The 14795-nt window shown below is 38.4% G+C and overlaps 1 protein-coding gene across 1 annotated transcript; it reads right to left on the bottom strand.

Annotated features, from left to right (window-relative positions):
• Positions 1–3926: 3926 nt before the first annotated feature.
• On the bottom strand, positions 3927–14782 carry LOC137996021 (plasmanylethanolamine desaturase 1-like). The gene is made up of 3 exons (XM_068841464.1): positions 14555–14782; positions 11598–11717; positions 3927–7767 (listed from the first exon to the last, which is right to left on the bottom strand). Exons 1-3 carry the CDS (start codon positions 14685–14687, stop codon positions 7199–7201), a joined length of 822 nt encoding a protein of 273 aa, XP_068697565.1. The 5' UTR covers positions 14688–14782; the 3' UTR covers positions 3927–7198.
• Between the last annotated feature and the right edge of the window lie 13 nt (positions 14783–14795).

Genomic DNA, 14795 nt, shown 5'->3' with positions numbered 1-14795 from the left:
GATGAGTAAGGACGCTAAAGTACAGCTAGGGATGAATCAATAAGGACGCTAAAGTACGGCTAGGGATGAGTAAGGACGCTAAAGTACGGCTAGGGATGAGTAAGGACGCTAAAGTACGGCTAAGGATGAGTAAGGACGCTAAAGTACGGCTAAGGATGAGTAAGGACGCTAAAGTACGGCTAAGGATGAGTAAGGACGCTAAAGTACGGCTAGGGATGAGTAAGGACGCTAAAGTACGGCTAGGGATGAGTAAGGACGCTAAAGTACACCTAAGGATGAGTAAGGACGCTAAAGTACGGCTAAGGATGAGTAAGGACGCTAAAGTACGGCTAAGGATGAGTAAGGACGCTAAAGTACGGCTAAGGATGAGTAAGGACGCTAAAGTACACCTAAGGATGAGTAAGGACGCTAAAGTACGGCTAAGGATGAGTAAGGACGCTAAAGTACGGCTAAGGATGAGTAAGGACGCTAAAGTACACCTAAGGATGAGTAAGGACGCTAAAGTACGGCTAAGGATGAGTAAGGACGCTAAAGTACGGCTAGGGATGAGTAAGGACGCTAAAGTACGGCTAAGGATGAGTAAGGACGCTAAAGTACGGCTAAGGATGAGTAAGGACGCTAAAGTACAGCTAGGGATGAATCAATAAGGACGCTAAAGTACGGCTAGGGATGAGTAAGGACGCTAAAGTACGGCTAAGGATGAGTAAGGATGCTAAAGTACGGCTAGGGATGAGTAAGGACGCTAAAGTACGGCTAGGGATGAGTAAGGACGATATAGTACGGCTAGGGATGAGTAAGCACGATATAGTACGGCTAAGGATGAGTAAGGACGCTAAAGTACGGCTAGGGATGAGTAAGGACGCTAAAGTACGGCTAGGGATGAGTAAGGACGCTAAAGTACGGCTAGGGATGAGTAAGGACGCCAAAGGACAGCTAGGGATGAGTAAGGACGCTAAAGTACAGCTAGGGATGAATCAATAAGGACGCTAAAGTACGGCTAGGGATGAGTAAGGACGCTAAAGTACGGCTAGGGATGAGTAAGGACGCCAAAGTACAGCTAGGGATGAGTAAGGACGCCAAAGTACAGCTAGGGATGAGTAAGGACGCTAAAGTACAGCTAGGGATGAATCAATAAGGACGCTAAAGTACGGCTAGGGATGAGTAAGGACGCTAAAGTACGGCTAAGGATGAGTAAGGACGCTAAAGTACGGCTAGGGATGAGTAAGGACGCTAAAGTACGGCTAGGGATGAGTAAGGACGCTAAAGTACGGCTAAGGATGAGTAAGGACGCTAAAGTACGGCTAGGGATGAGTAAGGACGCTAAAGTACGGCTAGGGATGAGTAAGGACGCCAAAGTACAGCTAGGGATGAGTAAAGACGCTTAAGTACAGCTAGGGATGAGTAAGGACGCTAAAGTACAGCTAGGGTTGACTAAGGACGTTAAAGTACGGCAATGGATGAGTATTAGGACGCTCAAGTACGGCTACGCACGAGTAGGGACGCAAAAGTACAGTTAAGGATGAGAAAGGACGCTTAAGTACGGCTTGAGATGAGCAAGGACGCTAAAGTACAGCTAGGGCTGAGTAAGGTCGCTAAAGTCCGGCCAGGGATGAGTAAGGACGCTTAAGTACAGCAAGGGATGAGTAAGGACGCTTAAGTACAGCAAGGGATGAGTAAGGACGCTAAAGTACAGCTAGGGATGAGTCGGGGATGAGTAAGGACGCTAAAGTCCGGCCAGGGATGAGGAAGGACGCTAAAGTCCGGCCAGGGATGAGGAAGGACGCTAAAGTCCGGCCAGGGATGAGGAAGGACGCTAAAGTCCGGCCAGGGATGAGGAAGGACGCTAAAGTCCGGCCAGGGATGAGGAAGGACGCTAAAGTCCGGCCAGGGATGAGTAAGGACGCTTAAGTACAGCAAGGGATGAGTAAGGACGCTAAAGTACAGCTAGGGATGAGTCGGGGATGAGTAAGGACGCTAAAGTCCGGCCAGGGATGAGGAAGGACGCTAAAGTATGGCAACGGTTGCTTGATTATGCTTAAGTATGCTTTAGGACCATTATATGACAGGAAACGACCGCCGGAAATTCGTCTGCGTTCGCAGACTAGGCACCTTAAATAAGGACGACGACGACGGCCACGAGAACGTTGTCTAAACATATTATTTCCCGTTACTGTGATAATTTTGCGATTCCTCCAAGTCGCTCCGCTTGAAAAGTGTGAATACACATTCCAAGATTAAAATTGGTTAGAACGGTGTGGATATTTGGAGAGAAAATTGAAACTTCATCGTCAGGTGCTCTCGTCCTCCACATGACCTCAAATTTGATCATTAATTTTCACGTCGTTGTCAAGACCAGAACGGCAACGAGATGTATCAAAATGAAAAACGCACGTGCAGGGCGTGCAGAACCATTGTTTTTGCTAATCATACCAATTGTTTTGTTGCGTTCTCGTAGCCGTCGTCGTCGTCCTTGCTTAAGGACGGTGCCTGTTAATTAAAGATATTTTTGCCCCGGTGTGTGATTATGCAAAAAATGTAGATCGTAACACGTTTAATTGAAATCCAAAAAGAAAATTGTGTGTAACCACGCATTTTTCAAAGATAATTCATGAATAATTTTTATAAAAAGCTTTGAAATACAAAGCAATGTATGGCGTTTTTTCTCAAATTGAAGCTTAATTATCTCTCAAAAATGCATGGCTACCTCCAATTTTCTTTTTGGACACCAAGGGTACTTACTAAGATCTACTTTCTCCGTATAGTTTTAAACCGCGCAAAAATATCCCTGTATTAGTAAGCATCGGCGATAGGAAATCCGAGTATCTGGAGATGCGCAGAACGTATGCGCAATAAGAATAGTAGGCACCGTCCTTAAGCTCCCTACTATATGATTGCCGACAACACTATGGGCAATTGTCACGAGATAGATCGTGTAAACAACACGGAGTAACCACTTAAACAAGAGACAATATTTCATTCACGTTAAGCTATTCACGTACACAAACAGATGACCACTGTATTGTAAGAGAATAAATAGACAAATCTTCGAGAAAAAGAATTCACACAACCGTAGTCAGCAACAGCTAGTCGAGAAAAATGAAACAAGGAAACACAAAACGTAAAACAAAAACAAACTTCTTTTGATTTTTAAAAACATTTCATGGCAGGTGCTTTCAGCTGAATAGCCCATTTCCGAGTTGCTGCATACCTCACTTTCAAAGCGAGTCCGGATGCACAACCATTCAAATGTTAATTAGTTGCGTATTCTCATACAAATCAAGCTCATTTCCCTTACAATAGTTGAGCACCAAGATTCACTTCGGAAACGAGACAAACAGCAACTCGGGAATGGCCTATTAGCTATCACATTCTTTTGGCACATTTCAATCACTTCAATCACGTTGATGTACAGCACAATACAGTTCAAGGACTTTGTTTGGGGGAATTTGACTCCATTGTACAGCAAAATTAATTACTGTAACCACTTTTGTTTTGTCCCCCAACATCACATTCACATGGTTGCAAGCATGCAATAATACATATAGCACAGATAAGAAAGACCCGGGGGGGGGGTGGGGGGGGACTGAGGTACTCCCTTATAAGGGCTTAATGGGGACGTGCGGCCAGCCAGGGTATGTTTTTTGGGATTTTTGTCGTGAACAGGGTATCGAATTTATCATTTTTTGTCTTAATCAGGGTATCGATTTATCAATTTTTGTCTTAAACTGGGTTAAATGTCTTAAACAGGGTATCAAAAATCGGAATTCTGTCTTAAAATGGGTAGGAAAATCAGCAATATTTGTCTTAAACAGGGTCAGGGTATGAGGGGCCGCACCGCACCTCCCCACCCAGGGATATATCGAGTAAGACCACCACAACAAAAATTATTGGATTACATACTTTCAAGAATGACTGGCTGCAATACGAATTATTACATTTTAAATTTATTGTTCTAAGTCATGGTGACAAATATAACCAAAACATGATAGTGACATCTGAAGCAATAATATCAATAAATATTAATTTCAACTAACCTTTTTTGTCACAATAATTTAAGTAAGAACTCTATAGTCTGAAATCTTTTTAACTCTTTTAAACTCTCAAAGAGACCATGACAAGCTCAAAGTTTATATCTGTAAAAAATGAGCATCCATGCTCAAATAAATATTTTTATAAATCCTGAAATTATACAATATTGAAAATTATGCACAAGCAAACTAATAAATAAATAAATATGATAATTTCAGAAAAACAACATCTCAACATTATCAGTGCTAATATTATCTCCTTTTCTTTCTGAAAGATGCCATAGCATGCTCAAATTTTAAACCTTTAAATGAGCTTCCACTTTCAAATAAATATATAAATAATAACAACAAATAAATATATAAATAATAACAATAACAGACCAATAAATTACATGAATAATGTGAACTTACCAGAATAAAAATTACAATAAAATTAAAATATTATCTTTAAAATGACAAAATCTTATTATCAGTATCCTCTCGATTAAAGTTACCAGTTGTCTTTGACTTTTTCCTAGTTTTCTTCACTCAGGTGTTAGCCACCCCACAGCACCATGAAAAAAAGTATCCCAGCAGTGGTAGTTTCAAGAGAAAACTGTTCACAACTGTAACCACATCTTTCTTTGAAGGCTTGTTGAAAGCTTAATTCTAAAACACAGTTCTAATTCCCAAAAGGATCGAGCTCTGATATAAAGGTTGTGTAGAAATGAAAATATTTTCCCTCCTTCAGCAACACACCTCGGTAAATTAATCTTATGAGTTTAAAAACCTGGACATTACCTCCTACAAATTTCTATCTTAAAGGTAGCCCAAGCACAGATAAAAATGCACATGAGATGCAAACCACTATTAATTCCATACGGGTGCCTCCTTTTCCCTCTCCTCAACTTTACATCAATTGGTGATAAATGTTACAATGTCCCCATACTCTCTTTTTAAAGGGGCTGTGTCATGACCTTGTAGTTAATTTTGTGTACTTTTTTCAATACTTATGCAACTCAATCTTAAACCGGAAATAATATTATTACTACCATTTGTGTCCATCCCTGAAGTATGACTAATTTTGCGCAAAGTTTTACTTTTCAAACGTTAATGGTTTGTCCGGTCGTGTGTCACTTTTGACCAATGAAACGTTGGCAGTTGTGTTGTGAAATTGACAACTTTGTCGATGACATACCAGCATGTTTTGTTCACGTGCTCTCAAAGTTTTCAGGTTTTTCGTGAGAGCATTCAGGTTTTGCATGACCGCCCTAATAACGTCTCTTCTTGTTTTGCAATGGAGACAAAAAAATTCAAAGTCAACAAGTTTGGAATGAGGTAAATTACCGCCCAGGAGTCGCTTGAGATCAAGATTTTATATGCTCCTTGAATCTCGGAAGAGCGTGTCTGCGCAGAATACCCTAGACGCAGAAATATTTCCATTCTCGATCTTTCTAGTTTTACTTCGGTTTCATGTATTTTTTTCTTGTAGTTATCTCTTCTTGGTAAAGTATACCAAATTCCATTATCCGTGTCTTTGGAGACTCACGGGAGATAGATGTTTATAACTCTTCAACATTCCAAACTTGAAGAGCACATGAACAAAACATGCTCGCATGCCGTCAAAAACGTGGCCAATTTCAAAAAATACCGCCACCGTTTCATTGGTCAAAAAAGTGACACACAACCGGACAAACTGTTAACGTTTGAAAAGTAAAACTTCCCGCAAAATTCGCCACGCTTCAAGGATGGACGCAAATGGTAGTATTGCTTTTCAACAACACAACTCAAAGCTTCATCACAAAAACAAGTTAGGCTAAACAGTTTAAAAAAGCCCCCATATTATTGCAAGCCATTTTAATCTTCTTCAGTTTTGCCCATCCCTGCCTCCTTTTGTATTTGCTGTTTTATTCAAACCATCCTTCATTGTTCTGAGTAGCAAATTTTGTGTTGAGCTTGATTTGGTTGCCGGTTCCAAGTTGCTGAATTTGACTAAATTTCATGACACAGCCCCTTTAAGTTTACATACAGTTAAGGCCTGTTTAAATGGTTTCAACATTTGCTTTAACATGTATTCAACACTTTGTTGAACCAAATGTTTGGTGCGTTTGAACAGGTCGTCCAACGTTGTTGAAAGTGTAAAAAATGTTGAAAGCTAGTTGAAAGCATGTTGAATCAAGTTTAAATAGGTTCAACAGGAAAATTTTGTTTTATCAAATGTGCTGATAAAGGTTGAATTACCACAGTAAATGATTTGGAAAGCTGGCGTTTTGAGCGTTATCCCCTCATCAGAGTGAAGGGCTTTGTCAGGTTCGCTCTGATGAAGGGCTAATGCTCGAAACGTCAGCTTTGCAAATCATTTACGGTGGTAATTGAACCTTTATCAACACATTTGATAAAACCAAATTTTCCGGTTCTACATTCCCACGGACACACCACCACAGTTTCTTTAGAAACTAGAAATTTGTTAAATTGGTTTAAACTTTCATTCAACATCGGTTCAACTTTTCCTTTGTTCTCGATGAGCTTGGGTTGCCTGTGATCCAAAGTAGATGAAATCCACAACACACCCTCAAAAACAAGATTCGGGGAAAAAAATTCACTTATCAGAGTGGGAAAAATTCTGCTTTTGCTTATTTTGCTGTTTCCCTCTGTTCTATGCAAAAAAGAGAGCAGTTATAAATAAAATTGAAAGGCTCTGGGGCAAAAATGCAGTAAGTGACTTTTTCACATTTTCCCCCATTACCTGTATCTAGCAAAACTGAGAATACTTTTTTGACGAACCAACTGGACTAAAATTATTACAAATGAACTGCCCTGGGCTGCATACCAAATGGAAAGGACTCACCCAAAAAAGTTTTTTTCTCCGTCCTCTTACCTTTCTCAGTTACCACCAGATAGAACTTGGGCTAATTACAGTATGTACGGTACTGCTCAAAACTATTTGTGCATTTTGTTTTACCTACTGTAGGTCTACCCACAGGCAGGATCCCCAAACCTAAGGCTTAATGCTTGGTGTTAATTAATGCACTAATAAACAGTTTTGAGTATTATACCATCAGACATCTATAAATTAAGCCCATTATTCCTAACCTGATTCCTAAAATATGGTATTATTCTTTTCATAAATGCAGTTGGTTCTTTAATCTACCCAGCAATGCTACCATTTCATGGTTTTCAGAATTCATAAATTACTTAGAATTTCCCTGCCATTCAGAGTCATCAGATCTTGGCTTAGCTCCTGTGGTTTTCTCAATTATCCACTCTAAACAAGCCCAGAACCTGATAACCTCTAATGGATAATTCAACCAGCCTGTTGTAATGCAGAAATAATTATCATGAGAAACATGGTGAATACGATGATGTTTTGGTGGCAAGATAATGTGCCAGTCTTGTAGTTTTTGGACCCAAAAGGGCAAACCAAAGTAGGTGTGGGACCACTTGTGAATCTGATTGGTGAGTGTTACAAAGACAGCCAATGTGAACAGGAAACAATCTGTCCCATAAGACGCCTGTATTGTTTCCTGATCCAGACTTAAATATCGGTACGACATGTAGCATAATCCTGGAAGGGTCAACAAGCAGTTGTCACCATTGGTTTCAATGAGATCATGCCTTGTTATGGCCGTAGGATCCACATGATGCTCTCTGAAGGGACGGATAAAAGCTTTGCCGACGATGGGAATACTTATTGAGCCCCATGTGTCTGCTGCCCAATGGACAAAACCAGAGCTGAAATCTGCTACCAATATGCCTGCAACTGTAAGAGGACAAAATTAACATTGGGTTATTAATAATGATATTATTATCTCTTTTGAAGGGAGGGAGGGTAAAGTTTACATGGCTGATTATAGCTGTGTACACGAGCAAAAAAACCTGTTATTTTTCTTTCATGTTTAAATAATTAACTGCGATTAAACTTACTTTAAAGGTCTTTATTAAAACATTCTAAACAACAAACATGTTTATTTACAATGATATAAATTAAGTCATACAGACAACTAATTAACTAACCAACTAACTTTAGAAAAAGTGTCTATTTACAAAAGTTCTCGCAAAACGTTCAGTTCTGACACACAGGATGGCATAGCTGTGACCCCTCTTACGTAACAAAACCATAGTTTGTTCTGGTGGCAGAAGGTCATCTAAAGCTGTGGTTGAATTACTGTCTGTGATCTTGTCCCATAATTTCTTATCTTTCAGGGCAATTATAATAATTTCATCTTACTAGTCCAAGTCTCTGAGGAGCTAGCTCCAAATCATTCTAGTTAGAATTAAACATGGCACACTGCACATGCTCAAAAAATTATTGTTCAACTTTTGAAGATCTTCAATTCAAAATAACCAACATCAACTAAAAATCTACTGTGTAGTAATATTTTATTCAACACCGTTGCACATGCTTTAAAGTAAACAAATTTGCTGTAGTATTCTGGATGACAACTCTGCAGTTGTCACAATGATGGCTACGGCCGCGTAAAAATAATATATAGATTTAGCCAAGCCTAAAAGCAGAGCTCCCTGGTTATTTATTCTTACTGCCTGTAGGGCTAGTGAAAATAAAAGGTTTAGAATTGTCCGCATTTTGATGTTTCCAGTTGCTGCTTAAAAAATAATTAAATCATTTTCTTTGCTTTCTTCTATAGAAAAATTCATTGCCAAACTGGTGAATTCCAAGGTAAATTTTACGCTAAAAATCAATATAGTACGATGAGTACAATATCGGTTTTTCCAATGAAAGTTACTTTGGAATTCACCAGTTTGGCAATGATTTTTTCTTGAACTGCAAAGAAAACAAGCACACCCTCAGCGAGCAAATAGAAAAGGAAAAAAGCCATTTTAGTGTTAACTGTCAATAGCCAGCGAATAGGAATCACGCTAAAATTAGAAGCTATAACAAAAACTTTGCCACTTCAAGGTCAAAAAAGGGTTTTACTGATGTACTTTATTCCACTTTATCTCTGAAAACGAGATCATTCACATTTTGATATATTTCATTGAAACACGCTGGGTTAGCTTGGAACAAGAATTGTGTGGTTCCAGAAAATATCCATACCCCCCCCTCCCCATGGAGGATTTTTTCCAGTTTGACCCCCCACCCAACTGGATTTTCCTTTCCAGAGGGCTTCACATTACTCCCCTCACCTCCTGGAATTTCCATGATTTTTTCACTTGGTCCCTCATACCCTTGGAAATTCCAAATTCAAAAAAGGGACTTAATTTATTTATTTTGATAGACTTAGAGCTGTAATAAAAACTTCATTCTCCTAAAAATAACCGTGGAAATTCTAGACGTATTCACAGACGCGTTGAAATGTTCAAACTAACAACTAAGCTTATTTAACACTTTAATGTCCTGCAACTGACCTTTTGTCTGTTCAATTGAAAGAAGTTTTCATTCAAAAATCCAAAAAAAGTACTGAAAGTTGACGCTATTTTAAGTGTATATCACATACATTTTGTAACCTGGACAAAGTTTGCGTAATCAAAACAACCTATCGAATTACGTTGCACACACAAGAAACTATTTATTACATAGTTATTTTTGCTGTCACAGCAAAACTCAGGAAAATACCTCAATGCTAATCTTCATGATATCTTTTTATGTTGCAGGTGTAATTTTTATCCACAGTTGCTGTAGTATAATTGGTAATCAAATCTTCGCTGTCTTTCATCGCTGTCGACAGCTACCAATACGTCAGGACAAAATGATGGCACTGAAATTATCGACTTTGCTTACATTTACAAACTCGTAACTAGGCGGATAACGATGAAACTTTGACCGACTGCAAGAATAATGCCATCTGTAAAAGCACCAGATGCATTCAAGCTAAAAACACTGCGATCTTTAAAAGTCGGCCATTTTGTTTGACTTCACATCGAACGTACTGCTCCAGCGGCGGAATAATAGTGGAAAATGTATGACAAGGAATCTGATGTTTATTTCAACGGATAGAATTTTCCATTTTTCTTGGTTACTTTCAATTTCTCATTCAAACTGTCTGCTAAACACATGTCAGAAGTTTCCATCAGAAAAAAGCAACCAACAAATGTACCCTGTGTGCCAGAGGTTTTATTTTTCTTACATGAGGAGCGGTTAACTTTAACTGGCGAACAGAGAAGCGAAAAATGAGAACGTCTGGTCACGGCAGTTAAGAACCTCACTTCCATGCAATTTCAAAATAAGATATCTTGCCAAACTGGTTTTCTACAGTGGTGTCAATGCACCCAATTCAACCCCTTTGCGAACAAAACGTTTTGAATCCTACTCTGCAGCAACCAATTAGAAGAGACATGAAACCACAAACTAATTACCCTTAGTCGTTGTAGTTTACCGGGTAGTTTTCTCAGGCACGACTGGCTTTTTACTCAAAACATAATATTTCTAATGTTCACAGTTTTCGAATTTTCTTTCAGCTCTTGGAATGCTACAACAAGTTGCAAAATTGTTGAGACACTTTCCTTAAAAAACACCTTTTCTAGCTTCCAATACCCACCGTATCTAGAATTTAAACCTTTCCCACTTTCCTTCCCTTCTCCCACTTTCAATGTTGACTGTTAAAGTTTGCAACAATTTTTTTGTCTTGCTGGCAACACTGATAAGGGAGGGGGACTGGAGTGTGTCCACTATTTTTGCAACTTGTTGTAGCCTGCAAAGGCAGATGTATTTCCAGCGGTTGTTTCTCTCCCTAGGGAGAGAAAATACTGCCGGAAATACGTCTGCCTTGGCAGGCTATAGGAATGCAAATCAATCAAGGAATTCAAGGGACACTATGATGGCACAAGTTAAAATATGAAAGGTTTGTGGCATCAGGTTGGCAGGACAGCAAACAGGTCGCAATTCTAAAATCTCTAAAAATACAGAATTTAGTGTGTATTGTACTGCACCTCTAAATACCCACTCAAATCTCACAGCCCTCCACTGCCAGTTTTGTTTTCTAAGCACTCCTTGCACTTGAACACTAATCACAAAAATACATTATCTGCACAAGCTGCTAAATACTGGAAAAGTATATTTTCATTTTCAAGAGTCAGTGATTCCTGTGGAATATAACGCTGAATTTCTTGAGAGAACATAATCCAAGATCTTGCATTACGCTGCGGCTGCATGCACGCGACGGGGCATTTTCGGGCAAACATTGGAACATTATTCTTACCACTTTGCTTTGGATTTCACTGCTGTAAATGCTGGGCTTGGTAGTTTTAAAACACTACATATAATTATTCACATCATTCAGCAAGTGCTGACCGAGTGATATTTCTTCATTTGCTGGATTTGTATCAGGTTGTCCCTGATTGAATTTGGTACAACATCGAGTTAGCCGATTAGGTCTATTGCTGAGGTCCAAATAAGTGCAAGCTAGGATCCCTTAATTTTCCCTTTGAAAGAGCAAATGTCAAAAATTGTCACTTTGTATTCAAGTTCCAATCTTTCACTACAATAACGAAGAAAAAGGCTTGCTAGGAATTCAAACCATTACCCATGATCACTGCTCTGTGACAAATGTATCTATCAATTAAAATCATTCATTGAATGATCTGAATACAGGTAAAACAACAAAGAAATCATTAAAATTCAATAATACTCACCAATTGCAAGCACAATTGATCTGATTTCAACAAGCTTGAAATTCTTGCATAAGAAGAAAAGGACAATGCAAGAGAGAAGGATGTATGACACCACACTAAATATCTCCAGACATCGCTTTTCTAGGAAAGGAAAACAAATGTCTAGGTTCAAGTTTTATGCTATCCTGCTGACGTAGATTCATAGTGGAAAGCCATAGGAAATCAAGAAAACAATAAAATCACCTGTAAAATTCATTAATAATTCATAAGGGTGACAGCCAACAGAAACATACTATTCAGGGCACATGTATATAGGTGGAAATCATTGCCCAAACATGAGATAAATATTCAATCCAACAACAACCTTGGTACAAACATTCAATAATTCCCAAAACAACATCTGATTTCTCTTGAAAATACACGCAAATGCAAAGTTTACAGTATGCACGCTTTTCTAACACATCGGCGATACTACTACAAAGTATTCATTTCAAAAGTAGTTTTCAAAACCAATACAGAACGCAACTTCAGAGAAAGCAATCCTGTGTGAGATCATTGATACAACACCAGAGGAATATTATAGCTAACAAGATGCCTGAAGGCGTTAACGTGGTGTGCCTTGGTCATTGAATGGTATATGCACCCACAGTCACTCTGTACATGGAAAATACTAAATAATTATTTAATGTTGACTGAGTACTAGCCTCCTAAGCAGACCTTCTTTTGGCTTGTCACTCAACCGTTCAGCAGGTAGCCAAACACACAGTGATTTGAAGAACACTTGCCTGGGATGCAGTTATATACAAAACCAAAGTAATGAATGGAACAAATCAATCTCTTTGTCAACATCTATAGTCAACCTATCTCACGAGCTAGAATGGAATCTTTATGATCATGTATAGTTATTCACTATTCAGACTAGAACAAGAATTATGGCTCCAATCAGCTAACCCCCACTTTTTAATGATTCCAACGCCACATCCACTCTTCAAAGTACAGGAATAAAATAAATAAATAAAACAAGTCGACAACATAGAATATTATGTGTGGTCACCAATCCAAGTACTGTAATAATCCAACAGCCAACAACACCCAACAGAGCTTAACTTAAGGAGAAGCACAAGCACGTGGCTACTTGCCATATGAGACTATGACGATGACGGAACTTGTTTTTTTTTGTACTCTGTGAGCTTTTATAAACTACTAAGTGGCTGTCACTCCTCATCCTATTTTTTTTATAGCTTTTCTACCATCTTTTACAAAGTGAACTTAATGCACAAGACTCAAACTTAAAGGCTTCTTCTGAAAAAAGAAGAACCTGCCTTTAATTTTTTTGAAGAATATGACCAGAAGTACATGTAGCCCAACATTTAAAGTGGATGACAATGATTCTGACCATACGGAAATAGCTTGTCATCTTTGTAATTACTTTTCTCACACTGGTCCAAAATTAACAGGAACTCGCATTAACCTTCAATTTCACAGCGTCATTTTATTCAATTCATTTTTTATTCAACCAATATTATTCTCCCCAACAACACAAGAAGAAATCATTGAAAATGCTAGAAAACATTTCTTACAGGTAAATCCAATGGCTATGATCAACTACTGATGTCTATCATAAAGGGAAAGAAATTTTAGCTTTAATTCTCAATTAACAAAGACACCAGCTCTTGTTCCTTACATTCCTTTAACTAAAAGCTTCAAATTAAACTCATTAACAATTATGAAAATTGTTATTATGTACATTGCTATTATATATTGCTTATTCTAGTTTCAGTTTACCACTGTTTAGTTCAGCTGTGTAATACTTCATTTTTACAGGATCATCATAAGCTACAAACAGGCTTTCCCTCCATGTTTGCTTTAAGTATGAAACATGATCTACAAAAATTTTCCATGCATGTAAGGTTTTGACAGATCAAACAACATTTTCTCCTCTTGCAAGGAATGCTACACAAAGAAAATTCATAGCATCATTAGCTTTCATAATCAAACAAAAAGTAGGTTAGGATGAAATCCCTTCATTACTCCACAGCTTATGACAAGAAAAAAGAGCAGCAAAAGCAATCTTATGTATAAAAAACTGGTCTCAAGGAATATGAAATATAAGGTGGCTCAATAAAATGTAGCACGTAGATTACATCTAATTAGTAATGTGACTTATTAATAATTCAGGATGGAAAAGCAAAGAATTCTCTTAATTGTGTGAATCTATGGCTTTCTATCTGACACATCTTTTTATGACTTGCATAAACCTTTTCTTTAATACTTTGTAAGTTAAATGGCTTGAACCTCAAAACAATTAACTAAAATGTAGACAGAATGCTGACCTTCAATAAGTAGTTAAACATCTCTTGTTGTAAATGAACCATGACAGAACTACAGCACATTACAAACGGACGGATGAACGAACACCTCAAACCCAACACAATGCTATATAAATTCTAAGAAACAAGGCAAAATGACAATAGATGTACAAATCACGAGGAGAGAACTTCAATCTCCTGAAAAAGGGAGCTAAGTTGACATAGCTATGCCTCATAGCATTATGTCAAACATGACAGCAGGGCATGTAGGCAGTGTAAGTATGTCAGTAACGTTACTATACTAAGGATAGAGTCTCTCAGAGAAAGCATGAAGGTCGTTGAACGTTAGCTTGGTGAAAAAGAAAAAAGGACAGGCGTCTACCTCTTTCTTCTTCGGTTCTTTCAAACCTCTGTGACGAGCTGGTGGAAGAATCCGCGCTTATCCAACTGGCTGCCTCAAACCGTCTTAAATATGTACATTTATAATCAAGTTACGCACCATTAATCAACTGTACATAAGCTCAATATATAGCACTTGAAAGTCACATGCCAGTACACCCAAAGAAGAATAGCTCAGGCGTATCCGCAGAGCAAACAGCATTCTAAAACTAAGTACGGCGATAATCGTATTAGGTTGAAAATGCAGACAGAGGAGCCATGGAGACAAACCTTTAGTATAGCCACCTGCCAAAATCCGTGCCCGAATCGCTTTCCCTGTAGTGATTTTCGGCGTATTTTTCTCCTTAGAGCGATCAGATATGCTGTGATTGCTGTTATTTATTACATTATTTTGAAAAATCATCGTGCTAAAAAAGACTTTTACGGGAGATTTCACGAAGGGCGTTAGACTTCAACAGCTGTCATTTCGGCTGAAAAGAGCCAGCTAGCGCATGCGCTATTGGTGTTTTGT

This window comes from Montipora foliosa, chromosome 1, assembly GCF_036669935.1.
Source record: "Montipora foliosa isolate CH-2021 chromosome 1, ASM3666993v2, whole genome shotgun sequence".
NCBI classification, from domain to species: domain Eukaryota; kingdom Metazoa; phylum Cnidaria; class Anthozoa; order Scleractinia; family Acroporidae; genus Montipora; species Montipora foliosa.
Note: the sequence above shows the minus strand (reverse complement) of the source record. Positions and strands in the feature narration are given on the sequence as shown.